The sequence below is a fragment of the Branchiostoma belcheri genome, unplaced genomic scaffold (genome assembly GCF_001625305.1).
Source record: "Branchiostoma belcheri isolate BF01 breed outbred unplaced genomic scaffold, Haploidv18h27 scaffold15, whole genome shotgun sequence".
NCBI classification, from domain to species: Eukaryota; Metazoa; Chordata; class Leptocardii; order Amphioxiformes; family Branchiostomatidae; genus Branchiostoma; species Branchiostoma belcheri.
In genome coordinates, this window is record NW_017802935.1 from 3,054,574 (window position 1) to 3,076,828 (window position 22,255).

The 22,255-nt window shown below is 38.3% G+C and overlaps 2 protein-coding genes and 1 non-coding gene across 3 annotated transcripts in view; 2 read left to right on the top strand and 1 right to left on the bottom strand.

The window, feature by feature from the left end:
• The first annotated feature begins 729 nt into the window (after positions 1-729).
• On the top strand, positions 730-19,601 carry LOC109465349 (neuropilin-1a-like). Its single transcript, XM_019762562.1, has 10 exons — positions 730-760; positions 4,293-4,352; positions 6,152-6,238; positions 6,527-6,757; positions 7,266-7,406; positions 8,810-8,961; positions 9,517-9,604; positions 10,035-10,148; positions 17,796-18,485; positions 18,879-19,601. The coding sequence occupies exons 3-10, from the start codon at positions 6,169-6,171 to the stop codon at positions 19,106-19,108; spliced, it is 1,716 nt and encodes a 571-aa protein (XP_019618121.1). The 5' UTR covers positions 730-760; positions 4,293-4,352; positions 6,152-6,168; the 3' UTR covers positions 19,109-19,601.
• Positions 16,727-16,798, top strand: Trnav-cac. The gene has a single exon. It is a non-coding gene; the product is annotated as a tRNA-Val (tRNA).
• Positions 19,602-19,698: 97 nt separating the features above from the next.
• LOC109465344 (sodium/glucose cotransporter 5-like) overlaps positions 19,699-22,255 on the bottom strand; it is a 22,329-nt gene continuing 19,772 nt past the window's right edge. Inside the window, exons 14-15 of the mRNA XM_019762558.1 lie at positions 21,327-21,549; positions 19,699-20,466 (exon numbers count right to left, since the gene is read on the bottom strand). Coding sequence (XP_019618117.1) covers positions 20,285-20,466; positions 21,327-21,549 — 405 coding nt within the window. The 3' untranslated portion in view covers positions 19,699-20,284. The remainder of the gene's footprint in view (positions 20,467-21,326; positions 21,550-22,255) is intronic.

Below are 22,255 nucleotides of genomic sequence, written 5' to 3' on the forward strand. Positions count from 1 at the left end.
ACGCCATCAACACAGCCAAACGTGCCTGTCCTTGGTGCTGAACACCATTCACACAGCCAAACGTGCCTGTCCTTGGTGCTGAATGCCATCCACACAGCCAAACGTTACTGTCCTTAGTGCTGAATGCCATCCACACATATCAAATTCCTATGACTTGTAGTTATAAAGTTGAAACACTTTCAGCAATCTCAGTATCAAGGATAAAAATCTCAAGGTACCTGAAGGTGCATGGGTCAAAAGCGACCCCTAATAACTCCTTCCAATTACTGCAGGAATGGTCGCACCTTTGTAATTCTCTCATCAAAGATTTTTTTTCTATGATGAGGCAAGAATTTCAAAATTGGTCGCAGGAAAAAAGCCATACATTAAAAAAAACACCTCTTAATCTGTCATATTATTTCTGATATTTCTGTATTTTTTATATGTCTGGGTCACATTCCTACCTAGTAATTGAGTATAAATGTCTACCCCGAAATGAAGCCACCCCCCCCCCAGCCTAAATGACCCAGACAAACTGCAAATTCCTGGGGATGCTCCATTTCACTCTACTAATAATAGCAGTTCACAGGTAGTGTAGAGAGCAATGAAAAGTGTTTACTTTGGACTTTAGGAGCAGGTATTCCACATCCACAAAGTGCACCACCCCCCTGACATGAGACGTGGTAGGTCCCTGAAACTTGACTCCCCACTCTTCACAACTGAAACGTTACCTGCCCTTGCAACCTGACTGAAAAGCCGCTTCTTAACTGCATTAAGGCAGGTAAGCAACTAACAGGTCACTTTCTTGAATTTTTCAGTCTTTGTTCTTTTTTCAGTGTTTTGCCGTTAGCAAATGTTGGTGGGCAAGTGTGTTTTAAGTCTTACGAACTCTCAATTTGTTTATGAGAATACAGCAGTACACAGTACATGAGTGAAAGTACTAGACATACTGGCCGTATATTGTTACCAAAGGACCAAAACCTTTCTACTTACTAAAACAAGCACCTCTGTTGAGGAAGGTTTTCCTTTACAGACTTTTTTCCTTCACATGCAATAACACTGCATGTCATATACTACAGAGTGCACCTAGATATTGTTTTTCAGTCATTACACAACTCATGGAATCATCATGATCTTAACCTTATAATTTTTGAAAACATTTCCTACAAATCTACAGCTACAGGTGATTACCTCAGAACCAGTATTAGGAAGGCAGCTGGAAAAAGTCAAACCGTTATGGTTTTGCCAGTCATATCGCTTGCAAATTTCAAAATGTTGGTCAGAGTCAAGCATCCTTCACACCAACAGCTGCAGTAAAGAGAGGGGTTGAAAGAGGGGCGGGGCCATGTTACTTCCCTGTTGAAAGGTAGCAGACAGCAAACCAGTAGTTCAGGATAGGCCGATTGCCATGTACTAGGGCTTTATGCATGGTTTGTAAATACATTCTATTTGTAGTTTGATAGACTACTTAGTATTTTACGCTTCCCATTTCTCTTTTATAGCAATGACATTTTGCAAAAAAACGAATAATATTTTAAAACATTTCTTACTCCCTTTCATTTGCTGTCACAGCACGAAAACAGACATTTAAGCAAACTTTCCGCAATATGTAAAGAGGTATTAAAGGTAGAAAAATATTTAAGTTGACTTTACGATTCGTAAAGGCCACTGAAAGGCAAATTCCGCCTTTCCGTCACCTTTCAGCGCACTTAAATACGACGTAAATATATATAGACATTTAAGCAAACTTTCCGCAATATGTAAAGAAGTATTAAAGGTGGGAAACTATTTAAGTTGACTTTACGATTTCGTAAAGGCCTCTGAAAGACAAAGTCTGCCTTTCCGTCACCTTTCAGCGCGCTTAAATACGACGTAAATGTATACAGACATTTAAGCAAACTTTCCGCAATATGTAAAGATGTATTAAAGGTGAGAAAATATTTCAGTTGACTTTACGACTTCGTAAAGGCCTCTGAAAGGCAAATGTTCCGTTTCGTAGCTTTTTTTTAACGTCTAACCATGCTCCAAATGACAAATACGAGTTTATCGCCCACCCGGCTTCGCACTTTCATTTTCCTATATTTGTGAAGCATGACAAAACTTACATTCCTTTTATGTCCTTCGCGTGAACTTACAAAGTATCCATATGCAGACACCCAATGAGGAACGTGTCATGTGATAGGGCGGTACCCAATGGGATACAACACAGCGAGGTTTAAATCTACCGGACTCAACTTATTTTAATGGCATCTATTTCGAAGACACGTCGACCCTCCATCTAATTGAGACATTGTGGCTGAAGTTCAGAATCTCGTGGAGCGAGGAAAGGCAAAAAATGGTTCGAATATGTTGAAATTGGTGGAGGCCAAGTCGCAAAGAATCCAGGGGCTTCGGTAGCAGCGGCGACGACAACACGACTCTCGGCCCGGCTCGGCCCGTCTGACAACAGCCAGGAGGACGGAGGAGAAATCTTTTACAAAACGCCGTATACGAGGGAGCTGATCAAATATATGTTTGGAGATACAAGTAGTCAATTCCTTGTATTGGTGAGCTTAGTTGAGGAAAGTATTATTTTGAACTGTTTTCATTATACGTAATCTGCAGCTTGGGAGGGATACGTAATGTGACAATATAGTATGAGCTAACATCTTGTTCTAAAACAATTTATTAAGAATCGTTGTATTTTGTATGTTTTACTCAATAAATTGTTCTCATATCATATTTGTTTCTGTCATCATATTCACATATACCGACGTATGTTAAGGTTATGCACAGATTCAAATGTTCGGAAAGGCAACTTAAAGCTTATAATTGTCCGTAAACAGTGCTTAAAGAAATAGTTTACAAAGCCTTTACGGACATAAAAGGTGTGTAAAGGCACCGCTAAAGTGAAAATACGTATCTTTCCAGTACTACGGAAAGGGCACGTAAAGACAATGTTTACGAGGGACTTAAAGGCAGCTAAAAGACCTCTTAAATTTTAAGTAAACGCATGCTTTCCGACCATAAAAGGACCGTAAACAATGCTTAAAGGAATAGTTTACAAAGCCTTTAAGGACATAAAAGGTGCGTAAAGGCACCGCTAAAGTAGTGCAAATACGTATCTTTCCAGTAGTGCGGAAAGGGCACGTAAAGACAATGTTTACGAGGGACTTAAAGGCAGCTAAAAGACCTCTTAAATTTTAAGTAAACGCATGCTTTCCGACCAAAAAAGGACCGTAAACAATGCTTAAAGGAATAGTTTACAAAGCCTTTAAGGACATAAAAGGTGCGTAAAGGCACCGCTAAAGTAGTGCAAATACGTATCTTTCCAGTAGTGCGGAAAGGCCACGTAAAGGCAATGTTTACGTACACTGAAAGGTGCCGGAAAGGTGCGTAAAGATGGAAATTACGCCGCCTTTAAGCACGATTTAAGCATGCTTAAATATCGTTTTTCGTGCCGTGTGTATCAGTGCTCTTTTTTAAAACTCATGAGTGATCACATTTTTTCACTAGGCTAATACAAATTATAGCTGCTGCACACTACACTTTTTAGGGCTCAGGACTTGCACCTGTTTCACGAGGGGCAAACCACTCAGTTACAGGATAATCCCCAGTAGTGTAGACATAGTGCAGCAAGTGTTTGTTTCCACACAATGTCTTTCAACTTGACAAAAATAACCACCATTGTGCACAGTATAGAAACCTACATCCAATCTCCAAATACATTGAAGCTAAGGTTCTGGCTTGTTTTGTATGGTTTTGCAGTAATTTTCTATGTCTTTACAGCAATGACAACATTTGTTTTCTAGGAAGGCGAATAGACAAAATGCTCACTACTAGAAAGACCAATGCAATGTACAGTAAGGTCATAAATTTCTACTTGTAGATGAGCTAAACTCCACAGGAAGCCGAGTCTGTCAGTTTTTATTGTTGATGGTCTTGTACACAATTAGATGTATAAAATTACCAACCTTGAACTATATTGTGGATTGTCAGCAACAGCATGAACAGCACTGTGTTCACTGATATCCAAGGAAGACTTGCTCATCTGAAAAACAGCATCATCAAATCTACAATGTCAGCATTTTGTTTCTTTCTACTCACACCAAATATGGTCACAGATCTTACCCCAAGTAAACAATATGGTTCGTCTTACAGCAAAACCAGCACTTCGTGAAGGACATTGTCTCAAATTTCCCTGTTTTCCACATTAGTAATCAGTTTTATTACCTTGGGGAAAGATTAGCTTCGTCCTTGGACACCTTACACCGGATATGTCGTAAGGAGCCTGATCTATAAAGGAAAGTCAGACTTTTTTGTCTGCATTACAGAGGCAACTGTACAGGCTGGGGTGAGCTGTGTGCATCCAACTGAATAGAAGTGAATCAAAGGTAATATTTTTCAATGAATTCAGACTTTGTGAACTCACTGAATATAGGCAGGAGTTTTATACATGTAACATTTTGCATGTCTTTTTGTCTCATAAGCTAACATACCAGAAGTTACTACACGTATAATTCTTCATCATCATAGTATCTGAAGAATAATGCTGATCATGACATTTCTACAGAACATGTTGTTAGGACTTTTTGTCCTGGGCTAGTTTAATCTATTGTCTATATTTGTAAAACATTTAAAGTATTTTGTAAGTTCAGAGAGTGGGGTTAATGTTGTTGAAAACACCAGTGTGGGTCCAAAACACCTGTTGCGTGTACATGTTGTTTTGAGGTTGGTCAGAGCCAGCATTTATACCCAACACCCGTGTCGTGACAGTTGCTTTGTGTGCGGTGAGTCTCAGGTGCATCCAGGTGTATCATCTTCAAATGTACAGGTCTTACCTCAGGTTTTAACAGTGAGAATTTGAGTAAATGTACAGTCAATGCATTGGTCTATTTAAGATTAAACTTTCCTCTGATAGTAACTGCATCACTACCATCTTTATAAGAATACATTTGCAAATGCCTCGCTTGTTTTTGATGTAATATATTTCAATGTAAGCTACTATAATAATAGTGAGTCGGTTAGCGTGAACCTCTCCATAGAGGATTGTTAGGGCTGTTTCAAAAACTACAGAGGGGAAAGTAGAAGCAAGGGTAGACCATCTGCATTGAAATTCTCTCTCGAAAGGATATGGAAAAGCCCTAAAGTACTTTATGGTGTTTTTGGCAAAGAATTAGTTAGTATTGTGTGTCAAACTGTATCCATTACATCTGGGTCTTTTCATGGTTAAATATGGTTACTTGTAACAGACATAACAAAGTATTGGGTTGTCAGAATTTTTTTTGTCATTTGCTACTACACTGACACTACCATATTTAAGCTTTTCATTGCAAAAATTTTCATTGATGTGATATAAAAAATGCAAATAACAGAGAACAATAAAAGAGTTGTAATAGAAGCAAAACAACATGGGAAAGTTGTGGGGAAATACAGAAGGGTCACAGAAGAATTACAAATCTACTGCTGCTACAAAAACTATATTTTGTCACTTTTTTGGTGCCTCTCCTCCTAAAAACCATTCCCAAAGGTTGGAAATATTTACAGTTTGCCGGTTTCTGACCCCAAAATCCGCTATTTAGAGTCCCGAGGTTGAATAGAAAATCCTTGAACCGTCGCCGGTGTTGTTGTCGGTCACCCCTGGACAGATGAGAGCCACTTGTCGTGCTTTTGTCTCCTTTGTGTTCCTAACGGTCTACTGTAGCATCAGAGTGGTGCTGGGTTACCAGACACTAATCATCTACATGTAGGTCTGGGAGGGACTGTCCACAATTCATGTTTTCAGGGGTTGTGGTACATTTTTGTACTAGTAACAATCAAAAACAGTTCGCTGTGAATTCATTATTCTGTGTCTGGAAATTTTTCTGCTTGGTCTGAGGCAGAGTACACACTTCCATGTTATCAGAATTTCAAAAATTTGTTCCTATTGACATACCGGTGATGTAGACTGAAATTATGTTTTATGATGCACTTTTTTTATATTATGGTGACTAATATGAAATGTGTTTCTGTCAGTAAATCAATTGCGGATCAAATACCAATTTAATGTCCCACGATTTTGAATATTGCAACTTGCATATTCAACAATCGAGATGCAAACAAATACAATGATCATTTAATTGCAATATGTGTATTAGAATCATGTATGCATCAAAATGAAAGATATGTATATATAATGTAATGTTTTTTCCAGTTTCTGCAGAGGACAAAATGGGAGTTGCCGATACAACTTTGACAATTTTTCTGCTCTTCTTCTTGGCTTATCCTGCCTCCAGTGCAGGTAAGTTTTCAACTCCGTCATTGAAAAAAAATTCATGTTTCTTTTTTACAATACATTCCATTATCATAAGAGTTTCCTTTTAATTATTGAAACAGGCTGTTGAAACTGACCAGAATGCCATAAGTGGTCAACTTACACTCCTATAACATTAAATTAAGAAATTCAATTCAATCACACAGTCTATGTTTCTGAGTTGCCATCTCTAATGTCATTTATGGGCCACGGGAAATAATTTCCCACACATCTCGGTAACTTTTCTCTACTCATATTACTCAGACTCTTTCCCAGAGTGCGGTGGTTCTCTAACATCAGACCATGGCGTCATCACGTCTCCCGACTACCCCGCCCCCTACCCCACCGACTCAGACTGTACCTGGAACATCACCGTACCTCAAGGTCACGTCGTGCTCTTGACCTTTGACCGCATCGACCTCAACCCCTTCCCCGACGCGCCGGAGAAATGTTACCTGCACATGATCGAAGTTTACAACGGCACTGACCAGGCTGCGAACCTGATGGGTAAGCTAGAATTCTTAACTCTTTACAAGTCAGAGTACAATTTATAATTATAAGATATAAGGGTAAGAAGAACAATAATCTTAGGAAATATCTCCCAAAATGCTGTATGTATTTTCAAATTTTACTGAATCAATGTGGCATCTCCTGTGAGTCTTGTTTGTTTCGATATTGATTGCCTTACACATCAGCAAACAATTAATTAACAAGAAATTTATAATTTACATATTCAACAACAATTTATAGATAGCTGTGATGAATTTCTGACCAATAAGGTACAAAAATGTAGACTCTTGTAATTGAAAGATCACCAATTTGTCTTATTTTTGCTCATCTTTATTTGAAACATTTTGTAATCTTGTATTTTGTTATGTTTTACTCTTGTTTAATCTATATTCTATGTTCTAGAGTACAATTTGGGAATATATTTTTGGGAATAAATATTAAGTTAATACTGCTTAACAAATTGACTCAAACTAATCCCATGATGGAAAAATGTTATGATTGACAGGTAGGTTTTGCGGGCAGACTCCGCCCCCTGCGATGATGTCAGGAGGTGAGGTCATGACCGTGAAGTTCCTGTTGAACAGGTGGCAAAGGAACGACGAACTCTTCACCGGTTTCTCCGCTTCATTCCAGGCAGTCCAACCTGGTAAGTTACCAGGCACCAATGCCAAAACATGAGGATCAAAATTTTACCTAATTCTTGAGCCTGAATTCTTTCTTTCCTAGTAAAGTGTCAGCATTTTTAGCTTTCGTCTGCTCCCCACAATTTGCTACCTTTCGTCCACTCCCCACAATATTCTACCAGCCAAGAGAAGAATCATAAAAACCTTCTGATCAGTATTTTTGTGCCAGCATTTATTGAACCTGGCTTTTATTACCTTCGCCAAGAAGGTTATGTTTTCAGAGGCGTTCGTGTATGTGTGTGTGTGTGTGTGTGTGTGTCTGTAAACACGATAACTTGAGAAGGCTTAAATGGACTGACTTGATATTTGGTAGTTGGGTAGGTCTTGATGAGACCTCAAAATGATTAGATTTTGGGCCCCCTGGCGGCTTGTCATGGTACTGCAGCAGAACTTCCGGTTTTGATATCTCATGATACAGACAAGCTAGGGTAACCAAATTTGGATGGTAGATAGCTCTTGTGCTGGGGATAAAGTGACATGAGTTTGAGCCCCCTTGTTGCTTGCTCTAGAACTGCAGGGGGGGTTAAAGGACAAATGTTTAAAGGAGGATAACTCAAGAACCGATTGATGGATCATCGTGAATTTTGGTATGTAGGTAGCTTAAGTAATGCTTGACATAATGACATTACAATTATGCAAATATGAATGTAATTTGCATAATTAATGAGGAAATTCTCTAAATCAGCTGCATTCCATTATTGGAAGTCCAAGCTTGTAACATATGTTATTAAGAACGAGAGAAACACAGGCAGATATTGATTATGCAAATGAAGACTTAATTTGCATAATTAATGAGAAAATGTTATAATTGCATGGTGGTAACTGCCTGGAATTTCATACTTGGGGTGTTTGAAAGTTAAGTGAAGGTGAACATAATTAAACATAACTTACTCAAATATGGACCACATTTGCATAATTTATGAGGAAATGCTATGATGCCATTCTTTGTTAAGATAAGACTGTCTTTTGGTGTAGAATATGATCAACAGATATAATTCATGCAATTGAGGATCCTATTTGCATAATCAGGGGGATTAATATATAATTTCTTATTCATAAAGGCTAACTTCATTTGGCGAAGGTATGAGATCGTGGAACTCTAGTTAAGATTGGATTTTGGGCTGCTGAATGTCAAACTTTACGAGAAACTGGACATTAAATGCTTTGAAAGAATCATTTCATAATCATTCTAAATTGATATACTGCATTATCTTCCCATAAAATGCAATGTTGAACTTAATGCGCAAAAAAAAAACTCAACAGATTTGGGAAGTTACTTGTCATGAGTAACTTGTTTTTGGCTTTTCTTATTACCTAGATGTCTAACCTTTACTGACTATATAAAATATGTTTCCTTTGTGTTTAGAGCTGAACTCAGGCTGTGGGAACCTGGCCCTTCTGACCAGCCCGACTGGGACACTAGCCTCGGTTAACTTCCCAACAAGCTACAGCAGTGGTGCTGCCTGCAAGTGGGAGATAGTCGGCACTAATGTCACCCTCTCCTTCCACAGCTTTCAGGTAATAACTGTGGGGATACTTTGTGTTAAGTGTGAAAGCATTTTATATTGTGATAATCCCTGAGCATTGTAAATATTGAACAGTGCGTTTTATATCTAAAGGTATTCGGTAAAAATGCTAATCTATCATGGACTACAATGTAATGTAAAACAAGTAAGAATTGTACTTTTTGGTATACTTAAGTATACCGCAGTGGGCAGAAAAAAATTAGTTTTGGCCCCCTTTAAGTGTCTTAAGTGTTGAGAAATTCCATCAAAGGCTCACTGTGCTTAAAAATAAATGACTTTTCTAGAATTGCTGTAAAATGTAATTTTATATTAAGCTGTTACATTTTGTTCACAAATGAAATTGTTGGGTATTAAAGTTATCTTAAAAGGTGTCAATTTGTCTTATCTGCTGTTCCGTTCTTGTTACTCCCTCCCCAGGTGGGACAAACGTGGGCAAAGGTTGAACTTGTATTTCTTTAGATTGCCTAAAGAAATGATGACTTAACAAAGAGTAAAAGGTGTCAATTTGTCTTATCTGCTGTTCTGTTCTTGTTACTCCCTCCCCCAGGTGGGCGGCCCTTTCAGCGATTGTTCTGGGAACACCAATGACTACCTGGCCGTGTACGAGGCTTCCAGGGGCAGAAAATCACTCATAGGTAAGCTCTAGTCAGTCATCAATAAAACGTCTTGCGTTCAAATCTTTTTATAAAAATTTGGTCACTTAAGATCTTTAAATTGAATTTAATTAAAGAAAATTAAATTTTCAACACATACTGATCAATAATATGTTAAAATTTTCGGTCAGTTAAGCCCATCATATTAGCACAACACAAGTCAACCATTTGGGAATATGTCAGCAGGGTGTATTCAGGGGTCAAATTTGACTCAAATTTAACTCAAATCTGTTTTGATTTGGGTAGGTGTGGCCTAAATCTGGCCAGACTGCTCCCAAACAACAAGGTTGGCTGGTGCCAGGTGGTAATGTTGGGGGAAGGTCCTAGGAAATTTGTACAGGGGCTTAACTTAACACTGGGTACATGAAAATCTCATTGGTTACTTTGCTTTTCTTTGCCCTAATTGTTGCAGGTACGTACTGTGGGTGGAACAAGCCTGTCGACATCCACACTGACGGGTCCATGATTGTGGAGTTTATGTCAGATGAGACTCTGAACGACATGGGCTTCTTCGCCACTTATACAGGTAAGACAAATGTAGACCAACTAAGTATTTGACGTAGTACTACATATTTATTAATCTCAATGATAAATTATGACAACCATCTGGTATAATATGATACAACACCATTTAAGGTTAGTTGAAACTTTTCACCTGCCCAAAACCCGTAATGTAATATTGTGCATAGCACTTTGAGGGAAGGTCTCATATAAGGTCTATTTTGCCTATAGGCCATAAATGTATAGTTTGTGTGGGGAAAGATAATGTCAGTGCAACAGGCAAAATTCTGATGCAACATTGACCAAACAGCCAACGAAAACTGAAAATCTGGGTTTTACATTCAATTACATTCTACTAAGTTGAACATGCTACCTCAACTTCCATGATTACAATAATATTACATTACATAGAAATTAAATTGCAATATTTGTTGTTAACAGCGACTGTTCCCGACCCTACCGAACGCCCCACGATAATTGGCGAGGAAGGTGGACCGTGGGGGAACGAGACTTCAGCTGGAGTTCAAGTCACCGTCAGAGAGCTTACACTTCTCAGTTCCCTCATGCTAGCTCTCAATCTTTAGTTTATTGCGCAGAATCTTTCGATATCATGTACTGTGTGTACAATAGTGAGCTACAACTTGCATCAGATTTTTAGTATTTAGTAAATTGTTTTCCCACTCTTTGTGTGTATATAGTATTTGAATGTCTTGTTTGCATGTATTTTGTACTAGATGTCTATTTTCTTCAGAATCTATTTTCTAGTAAGACTAATATATTGATAGATATTGAAAAGTTGATATCAAATGTTTGAATCAGTCAACAAGACTTAAAAACCACACTCAACTCATTCCTTGTAGTAGACCATAAAATTGTATTGAACATTAAACAATAAACAAATATATTTTCAGTATCATACTAACTTTAAGTACCATATACTTAATGTGCCCAACCCATGGCTAATATGCTCACTCAGGCAGTTGTTTTTCTACAAAAATCTAAAACGGAAACTCTAAATTTATTTTACATGTTCTGATTCAGAACTCATTCCTTAAAACCTCAAACACAGGTTAGCACATTAAGTATTTTAAATCTTTGAAGTATGGATACAGTGTCTGATTTTGTTTAATGATCTATTTTGAAGACTAATTTTACAATTGAACAAACCTAGAAATTGTGTTGTATGACCCCTACGTCAGGTTGCAGTGAATTCAATTTAACTTAACACTTTAGTGTAATGTAGAACTGAACTGAATAAAGAAATATTTTACAAATTGCAAATGCTCAGAAATTTTTTTTTCATTTCATTTTGCTCCACAGGAACATACGTAGTTACATAACAATTATATCATTACATGTACTTTACAATCAGAGCTTAATGTAATTACATCCACAGATTTCACAAACATTTGTACATAATTGCTCTACTTTTTCAGGCATTTTCAAAACATGTCTGTCATCTGAGTCAGTAGCTGTCTCCAGCTGTCTCCAAATGTTTATCTTTGGACCAACACTTACTTTCTGGCCAAAGTCTTCATTCCATTCAATGAACTGAAACTGTTTCCTAATGTCCATACGATTCAGCACAACATTTCTCCCAGCATCACCACAACACTTTTCCTTCTTTGACACTAAGTTTTGGTAGCCTGTCTGCTAACCTTCCTCAGGCCTGAAATGACTTAGCAGTCTCAAGGTGGACTGTTGACAACTATTTGTTACTCTTCGGAGTTGTATAATCACTTAACTGCGGCAGTTGTTGAATTTTGAAGGGAGATCTTTGGAATTGCCTAGTAGGTTGTTTTGTGCCTTATTGCTGTCCAGAGTGTAGTTGTGATGGTTCGGAAATGTTTTGAAGTTCATCCTTAATATCAGTGTAGCTATGATGCTCAGAAGGGTTAGAAATATCTTGAAGTTCATCCTTAATATCAGTGTTACAGTAAGTATGAGGGCCAGAAATATCTTCATCCTTCATCTATCAGTGTAGGTGTGGGGCACAGAAGGGTCATAAACATCTTCATCCTTTGTATCAGTGTTACAGTAGGTATGATGCACAGAAGGGTTAGAAATGTCTTCATCTTTTATATCAGTGTTACTGTTACAGTAGGTATGATGCTCAGAAGGGCCAGAAATGTCTTCATCCTTAATATCAGTGTTACAGTAGGTATGATACACAGAAGGGCCAGAAATATCTTCATCAGTGTAAGTATGATGCACAGATGGATCATAAACATCTTCATCCTTAATATCAGTGTAGGTATGATGCACAGAAGGGTCTTCTTTGGGTTTTGTATACAATGAATTGGCCATGAGATTTGTTACATCAATATTCGGATTAGTAGCATTTAAAACACCTGTTGCATTTGGTGCATTTTGAGCATTATTACAGTTGTTAGTTGCACGTCTAATCTTGTAAATGATAACCATTATGATTATGATTATGAGCAAACTAGATGAAACACCAATCACAAGTGGGATATATGGAAAGGCCAATTTCTCAGAAGTTTGCAATGTGACATTCGGTTGAACTGAGGTGATCACATTGAGATCTGATTTTGTTGGATATGCATTAGCCCTGTTCTGCTCTGTATCTGGGTTGTTTTGAGAAGTAAAACCAAAGTTAATAGTGGAATCGAATTTTGTCAAGGTGGTCGACCTTGTAATGTTTTCTGTGTCAGACATATTGGAATGACTGTAAGACTTGTTCTTGTTGAATTCTGTATCTTGAGAGTCTTCAGAATTTTTTGAAGCAGGACACTCTGAATCGACAGGTCTCTTGATACCATGAAACAATTTCGGAGGTAAAAATCCCCAGTCAGCGAAAAATACACTGCACATGTAATTTCCCATGATGATACCAGGCTCTCGACTAGGTATTTGTTGATCACTACTTTTGCTTTTTCCTTGGCTTTGCGTTGAGCCATGTTCATTTTCAGGGCTGGATACAAAGGCAATACCACTATTAAGATAACCCCTGTCCATGTCTGTATTACTCACATTCACCAGGACAACCTGCAAGCCAATATCACCTGTGAATGTCAAAGATACCCTGTCATGTCTAGCATCCCAAGCTTTAGGACACAGACTGTAAAATTTCTTGTTGTGTGACACAGTTCGATTTGCCGAAGCAGCAATGGCCACAACAGGTTCTTGGGTTTTAATGGGCCCGAAAAAAATTGACTGTAGAATTGGTTTACACTCATTTTCTTTTTTCCAGAAGAAGTTATAGAAGCGAAGCTCTTCCGTATAATGCCATCTGAGCTGAAACACTTTTGTCTCTCGTTCATATTGCAGACAAAAAATCAAGTTATTGAGTTGAACCTTTGCTAGCTGTGCTGTCCCAAAAAAACGTTTTTCCAGTGTTAGACTCCATCCTGTCTCGTGATATAGTTGACCAAAGCTGACATTTCTTAGGTGAAGCCCCAGTTGCGTTTTCCAGCTCAGGCATGTCAGAGGATTTCGATTCAAGTCTAGGACTTGCAGCTCAACAAAAGAATGGAAGGCACTTTCCGAAATGAATTTGATTCTGTTGTAACTCAGATTCAGTGTTCTCAGGAAGGCTAGGCCACGAAACCAATCACTCGCAACCTCTGTCAGCAGATTGTTGGACAAATCTAACAGGTAAAGATGCCTGAAGATTTGTTCAAAACAGCCAGGCTCTAGTTTGGTAATGCGGTTATTTGAGAACGTCAAGTCAACACTAAATTGTCCACTTTGTCTTAGACCATCAAAACCGGTGAACCAAGCACGCTTTAGCTGGGGCAAGATATTATAATCGAGATGCATGGATCTTAGATTTGGAAAATTTTTGAAGACTCGATTTTCAATTGTGCTGATTCCTGCGCGTACCAGGGCAATGACTATCAATGAAGAAGTGTCAAATGTTTGTAGAGTTTTTGATGTCATTTTCCCAATTCGAACGCCTTGCAAGGCGATCCACTCGGCATCTGGGAAGGAATTTTTTGGTGAAAGTTGCACGGAAGCAAAGTTTTCAGGACCACGATTGCCAGGCTCTTTGTTCTTGCAGAATATGCAAGTTATGTTACGGTAATAAGACAGAGTCTCACGAACCTTGATACTGTCAGGCATACATGTTTCCTTCGGTCGTACGGTGCACACCCCAAGGTCCAGTGCTGACGAGGCATTACCAATAATACAACAGATAAAAAGGATACAGCTAGGCCTCTCCATACTGGTCCTTCCTCAGTGGTAACCGATGACGATAGAACTTGAATGTTCTGGAGCTGTGCGTCTCAGACTCTAAAGCTTTGACTGGTGATGATGACTGTCTATAAATAAGGTGAATAACAAAGCTACACTCTTTCCTTGTGTGACACGTTGCACGAATAGCTGCCACACACAAACCTGACAAAGTGAGCAATATGATATATACTAGTAGATCAAATTGCAAGTTATAAATGCAGTGCTGGCTTTAATATGTTCATTGCTGCTGGACCAATCAGAATGCATCTGTGTTGCTTTCATAAGAGTTCTATCCAATCCTGTTCCCTGTGTAGCTTTCATAACGATTCTATCCAATCCTGTTGCACTAACCCAAGGGCATTATCATAATAAGCATTGACTTGCCAAGACATGGAAAAACATGTGTTGTTGAATTGTATACCAGGAAGTTAGGTTAATGAGTCTGCTAGGAAAAATTGTCATACCAAAAAGTAATAAAAACAATTTCCTTTTTTATCAAATTGAATAAATGTATCTGGAACAGACAAGTCTCAAATGTCAAGGATATTAACATTTGGTTTCCTTATTTTCAACGTTTTACCCAATGCAGTGATTTAAAAAATCACAAAATCAATTTTAGCTACATGTACTTATATACACAAGCCAAAAATGTACATTTACTGCAACTTGCTGTCTTTTGGGATTCAGTTTATTTTGGAAAGTAATTTAAAGTTCTGCAAGTAACTGTGGGAAACCTACAAGTAGAGTGAATGGTTTTTGTGTACATCACATACAGGGCCTGTTTACACTAATTAGTACTGACAATTGAATGTTGTTGTGTAGCAGAGCATGATGTGTATAGACAGAAGTGTATACTTTTAAGGGTAGCCAGAACATTTAATTTTAACATGTTACCCACAGTATGAGTTTGTCTTAATGGTTTTATTTACAATATTGTGTTGGGTGATACATTGAAGTGAAATTTATTTAGTACACTAACTTTAGAATATCTGATGCTTTTACTGCCCCCTCAAAACAGTTGCATCACTCTATCTAGAATCATTGTTTATTTTCGTACACATACCTGACATCATTGAGTTACCAGGTGTGTGCTTCAGTTCTTACACCAAATACTGGACAGCACGCAAGGCTCTCAGTAGTTTGGCACATCATGGCATACATGTACATGGCAGTTTTCTTAGTTTGTCTGAACGTTCTGTCTCATGTTCCATCATCTGGGGTCTCCGGATTCACAGGTAAATCCGACAGGCACTTCATATCTCATGTAGTCTAAAATTTTTGCTTTAGTTTGCATTATATATATAGATATTTAATACTTACGTAGTGTCACAGTTCAGCAGAGTAACATGAAATAAGTGCACTTGGATTTCTAACAGTTTTCCTATAGTACCACATGTGTGAATGTTTCTATAATTCCCAAACAATTATGACTGTTGAGAGAGTGTCCTATTTCAAAGTTATGATTATAGACAGTAAAGGGTACAGTTTAAGTTCTTATTTGTAAACTAAAAATGATCATGTAGTCTAAGATTTTTGCTTTAGTTTGCATTTATAGATACAGTATTTCATACTTGTCACAGTTTGGCAGAATAACATGAAATCACTTGGATGTCTAACAGTTTTCCAAACAGGTACCACATGCTTGAAAAAAATAATTTGCAAACAATTATGATTAATGAAAGAGTGTCCTATTTTAAAGTTATTACTATTGAAAGAGTGTCCTAGTTTAAGGGGGTTATACCCTTCAGTATAAAAATCAGTCTAGTCCAATCGGCAAGAAAAGCAGTTCAGTCTGCTTTTTCCACCAACGCATTTTAAGGTGAAGGGGACAGTTTCAATATGACTAAAATGTCCTTAAACTTCTTATTTGTACACTAAAATCATCATTCAAACTTACCTACCATCATATAACACCATTAAACTAATTATCAAACATTGGATTACAGAAACTGGCAACTTGATTGACAGTGGGGAGGACCAAACTGAAGTAACAGGCAATGTTACAGAGTCTATGGAGTATGACATACCCTTCTTTGAGTAAGTAAAAGTCAGGGGGTCCTCCTGCAATGTTTTTTAACCTTCAGCACACTGATGTAGCTGTTTGGCTAACAATTCTCTATTGGTTATGGAGTATGGAGAAGGTTAAATGATATTACATGTATGTAATGTCACCACGTACAATATTAAAACACAGTGTATATTCTCAACTCTGACTTCTCTAATTCAATGAATATAAAGTGTCAAAATACCAATGGTGGTACAAATTAAACATTTTTTTTTTGCTTAATCTGTTGCAGTAACTTTCTTAGTTGACTCACAGAAAGACAAACTATCAAAAATCATGCTCCTGGTGCCTTTCAAGTCTCTAAGGGGGTCCACCCTCAGCCCCTGAAGGCCCGTGGGGTCGTGTGGCGCAGTCGGTAGCGCGTTCGGCTCACACCCGAGAGGTCGCGGGTTCGAACCCTGCCCACGTCACCGATCTTGTGCCCTTGGGAAAGGCACTTTACACGACTTTCCTCACTTCACTCAGGTGTAAATGAGTACCTAGCTTTGGCTAGGGACGTCCCTCGGATAGGACGTTAAATGGAGGTCCCGTGTTTGGGGAGAGCCACACCCCACGCACGTTAAAGAACCCACCGCACTTATCGAAAAGAGTAGGGGACCTTCCCGGTGTGAGTGGTTCAAACGTTACAGTCTGGTCTCGGGGTTGACATCTTTGAAAAGGTGATAGTCACCTGTTATGTCAATCCTTCCACAAATGTGGTGAATCGTCATAAAAAAATAAAATAAAAAATAAGAGGCTGTAAACTACAACTGCATGATTGTGTACTTTTCTTGAGCTCTTTTTTCATTAGGTGGATACCTCTGTCCAATATTCTGTGACCCAAAGTATCTGACAGGCATCTGATTTTACAGTTTTTTCAAGATTTGAATTCACATGCTTTCTACATCCTGTTTTCTAGTGATGAATATGATTTTATGGACATAACAGTAGACCCTTCATGTGTCCTGAACTTTCTGGAACAAGGAGGGGACGAAAACCTCATAGGTAACTCTTACAGCAATATTGTATCATACTGGTAACAAATCTAGCATTCAAGAGTAAAATTTCTTGTACTGAATATATTTTACTTGAACCTTGATGGTTGGATTCAAAATCAAACAGTGCATCTTTGTGACTTACAAGCTTTGGGCTGTAACTCAGAGAAGTAACATACCCACATAGTAGCCTACTAATTTCTTTAAAGCAAATTATTATATTAATTTTTCCACCTCAAAGGGTGAGAAAACAACATTATATATAATGGTCCATGTAAAGTAAGATTATCAATGATTCTGTAGATGCACAATGGTTCATCTGATACACAATTTGCACAAAAATGGCTCCCACAAAACTTTCAAGCTGAGTGATTGTCACCACCATGTTTATTGTTTATAGTTCAACTGGTACTCTGTCCTGTTCTAAATTTAGATGTAGTTTGCCCCGCCAAGTGGCCCTCTGAAATTGAAGAACTAGTTCAGTCTACCCTGCCAGAAGATGATGGCATTGCGTCAACAGACGTTGGCACTTCCCAAAACCTTGGCAGTGACGACAATATGAAATCCTATGCAAGCAGCCAGGACAATTTTGAGAACAACAAATTGTCAGAAATGGAGGAAGTTGCTGAACCAACTATCTCTACCCAAGACATGAACAATGACAATTGGTTACAGAATAATGGTGAATACTTGGATTTCATTGCAAAGAACGCGGCAGCCACAGCAAAAGCTAGCAAGTCTTCAACAACAACTAAAGAGGATGGCAGCATCGCATTGGCATTAGAGGAAGAAGACCTACCTGTGTCATCTGAAGGGCAAAAGTCTGCGCTTGCGTCTGAACTGGATGACAGTTTGATTGACAGCTATGGTGACAGTCCAGCTGCACCTGGCTCCCCATCATCCAATGACGTGCAAGGTAACACATCCCAGCTGAAAGAAGAAGGAAACATGTCATTGGTCAAAGATGTGAAAAGCAACCTCACTCTGATGTCCTTCCAAGAGGATGCAGTCCCAACAAAAGCAGTTGAAAACAACACAAGGATGAGTCAAGAAAGTGGTGGAAAACAAATGCATGAAGAAGATGATTCAAAATTCCACCAAATCCCTGCCACACACACCGAAGGTCAGCTAAACTTAAATTCAACTTGATACCATCTTATTAACTTTGAAGAGTTGCTTAAATTAAATACAAAACACAGCTTTCCCAACAACTTTCTGTATAATGTATAGTGATATTGTACTATATTATGTTTAATGATAAAACACATGGTATGCCCTTTGCCTAAAGCCAGATTAAGTTTAGTTAAATTTTTTAAATCCTTCCCACACCATATGGTATATATCACCATTTTTATAGCCCTTGGGCCACACAGCTGGGCAAGCACTACAGTTTAGGGGTCTAGCCTACTTGTAGTGGTGTGTGTTCAAATTATATATTACACATGTGCTAAGCAGAGAAAGCAGCATGAAAGTTGATTTACAAAGTGTAATATGTTTTGTTTCCTATGTCTCCTAGACTTTGACAGGCATGCTGTGGCTATGATGGCCGTTGAGCTGTCAGTGTTCCTGTCCAGTCTGTTTGCACTGGGAGCCTACACTCTCTGGCTGTACTACAGGGCCAAGCACCAGGAGGAAGAAACACCTTCAAACTGGTTATCTGACAGGTTTGTTATCCCCCGCCCATGGCGCAGGTGTAACAAGGCTAGGCGCTTCAGCTGGGACTGTATGGAGTTTAGCAAGATATAATGTGGGAGGATAGGGCAGTATGCAAGTAGCCTTTTTTAGCCTGGTTAGTCCTACAGCCTCTCCGCAAATAGACCTATTTGCGGAGAGTCTGTAAGAGGACTTGGGAGCTATAATAGGTCTGGTAACCAGGCTAGCCTTTTTTTAGGGCAAGAAACAAAAGTAAAATCAGTACTGTAACATTGTGTATACCTTTAGAAAGGAATTAAATAGATCTATGAGTCTTAAAATAATTTAGAAGTTATCAGAAGCAGTATTCGAGCAACAGGATTCCTAGAAATTACATCTGAATGTGTAGTTACTGTACTACTTCTTTAAGGCTACTCTTGCCAAGAAACTACTAAGTAAGTATTAGCCAAGACATACTTACTGATCTCAAGATGCTGAGATAATTTTATCAGAATGATGATTGTAGAACTGCTAATTCTTATTGCAACACTTTTATGACAATCTTTTTATTACCCTGGTTCCTTAGTTAATGTCAATTTAAATCTCATGTTATGATGTAACCATCTATGGATATTCCTCAACACCTACTCGGCTAACATAATCATCATTCATTAGGAACAAGTCAAAGTTATATTTTGAATAAAGAATCGATGCATGAATTTTCTACAGAAGCAGAATAGTAATTTCATAACCTTTTATTTGTCGGCTCATGGGGCATGAGTATTACTACATGTACTAAGTTCCTCAATCAAAAGGAGTTTGAATTTGACACCCCTCCACCAAGAAACAAATTAGAATAATCCATTTCATTTTGAGAAAAACATAAAATAGATCAGACAGCTCACAGGCAGTATTATCTTACATTTCATATAAATATTGAAGTCTTATTTCTCTTTGCCTGACCCGTATGTGATAATCCTTGCATTGCTCAAGTCTAGCTCCTAATTCTATCCTTCTACTAGTCTTACAAAAGTAAGCAGTAATCTGAGAAAAACTATATATTAATGGTCTCTGGCCACTGGCAAGAAATGGTCTATAAGTTATTGTTTGTTTGAGCTTTTGTTTATTCATGAGAAACTCAAATCAGCCTGCTGGTCGCTTTTCATTGAGGTCATGAAGAAAAAGGTCAGGGTAAGACAATATATATAACATATGAGTTACATGTCTGGAGTAACAATATGTGGGTTACATGAGGAGTCCTAACAGAAATACAGTCCTACAGATTCTGTATTATCGGAAGTAAATCCACAGGATAGTCACAGTAACACAGGCAGTGACTGCTGCAATGTTCAGGATGATTTGGTCTCTCCTGGTCTCGTGTAACACATGCTTGTTGCTTGGTTGGTGTTCCTTGCTTGTCTGGCTCTCTTCAAGTCCAAGCATGGCCCTCCACAGTCTTTTATACCATGGACCTAAGACAAGGAAAATAGAGGCATTTGAAACAGTAGCATTGGGTTTGAAGAAGGTCTATCAAAGTAGTATGTAGTAAAAGTTTCCTTCATCCAGAACCAAGAACAGTCATTACAGTCAAGATGACACACAGGAAAACTATATCAGGGTGAATGTGAATGTCATTCAGCACCAAGGACAGCCATGACAGTAAAGATACAACACAGGATAGCTGTGTCAGTGTGATTGTCATTCAACACCAAGGACAGCCATGACTTTAAAAATGCCACAGATGATAGCTATGTTAGTTTGGACGTTATTCAGTACCAAGGACAGCTATGACTTTAAAAATGCCACAGATAATAGCTTTGTTAGTTTGAATGTTATTCAGTACCAAGGACAGCTATGACAGTAAATATGTTACACAAGTTAGCTGTGTCAGTGTGAATGCTATTCAGCACCAAGGACAGCCATGGCAGTAAAGTTGTTACACAGGATAACTGTGTCAGCATGAATGTCATTCAGCACCAAGGACAGCCATGACAGTAAAAATGCCAAACAAAAAACTGTGTCAATGTGAATGTCATTCAGCACCAAGGACAGCCATGACTTTAAAAATGCCACAGATGATAGCTATGTTAGTGTGAATGCCATTCAGCACCAATGACAGCTATGGCAGTAAAGAGGCCACACGGGATAGCTGTGTCAGTGTGAATGTTATTCAGCACCAAGGATATAATACTTGCCATGTTCATGCATTTGTAGTTCTTTCATAAGCACTGCATATCTAGAACAAGTGCAGGTGCACCTTGAACCACAGCTGCAAGGTTGCGTGCAAAACTCAGCATTGCAGTTGTGCAAAAACATGTGACATTTTCCTCACCATTGGTTAGTATGTTTACATCAGTTCTTTTTGCCACAGTAGGTTGGTTGACATTACCACTTTCTGACATCTCCTGTGCTATACTTAAGTCGCTCAGACCAGTTCCGTTTAGCCTTGAGAGTTCCAGGGGAGGGCTGGGGGATGTGGTCTCTGCGGATTCATCAGGGTTTTCCTCCAAATACTCCACGGTGCTGTGTCGAGTCCACCAAGTTAGCCTGGCTATCTGTAAAGCCATGCAAAAAAGAAAACAATTAGCCTTGCAAAAGTGAAACAGTGAAAAGATACATAGTATATAAATTTTCACATCTTGACAATGAAATAAAACAGCAATGTTCAACCTTCGTCGATGAAGGTTAGACATCCAGGTAATACGATACGCCAAAAAGCAGTTACTCAAGCAACTGGATATGATTTTGAAAACGTCAGACGTTTCAGCTAGTATCCACTAGCTTTCGTCAGTGACTGAGAGACCAGAGGGGAAAACAGGTTTATAAGCACAACCTATTGATTGATATGCAAATAAAGTGAAGACAAATTTTTTGGAAGTCGAAAAAGGAACAATGTTCAACCTTCTTACAGCTACATGAAATATAATACATTAGTACATTGAAATATTTGAAAATGTGTATACCATACAGTGTACACACACTCGTATTAATTTTGTCAAATAAGAAATAACAGCACCAGTTTCTGGTCAGTTTTTTTTTACAATCCAGACTTCCTGAATACTGAGTGGCGCAGGTGACATATGTACAGTGCAGGTAATTTTCAATGTGACCTATTTTTTTCTTCATATTTTTTTCTGAAAAAAAAAAGGACTAACAAATAAAATTAGTGTGGCCTTATGGACAAAAAAAATATTTCAAGCCCTGATCACAAAGCACACTGTAATCCACAGAATGATACTTACGCCAAAAAAGCAATTACTC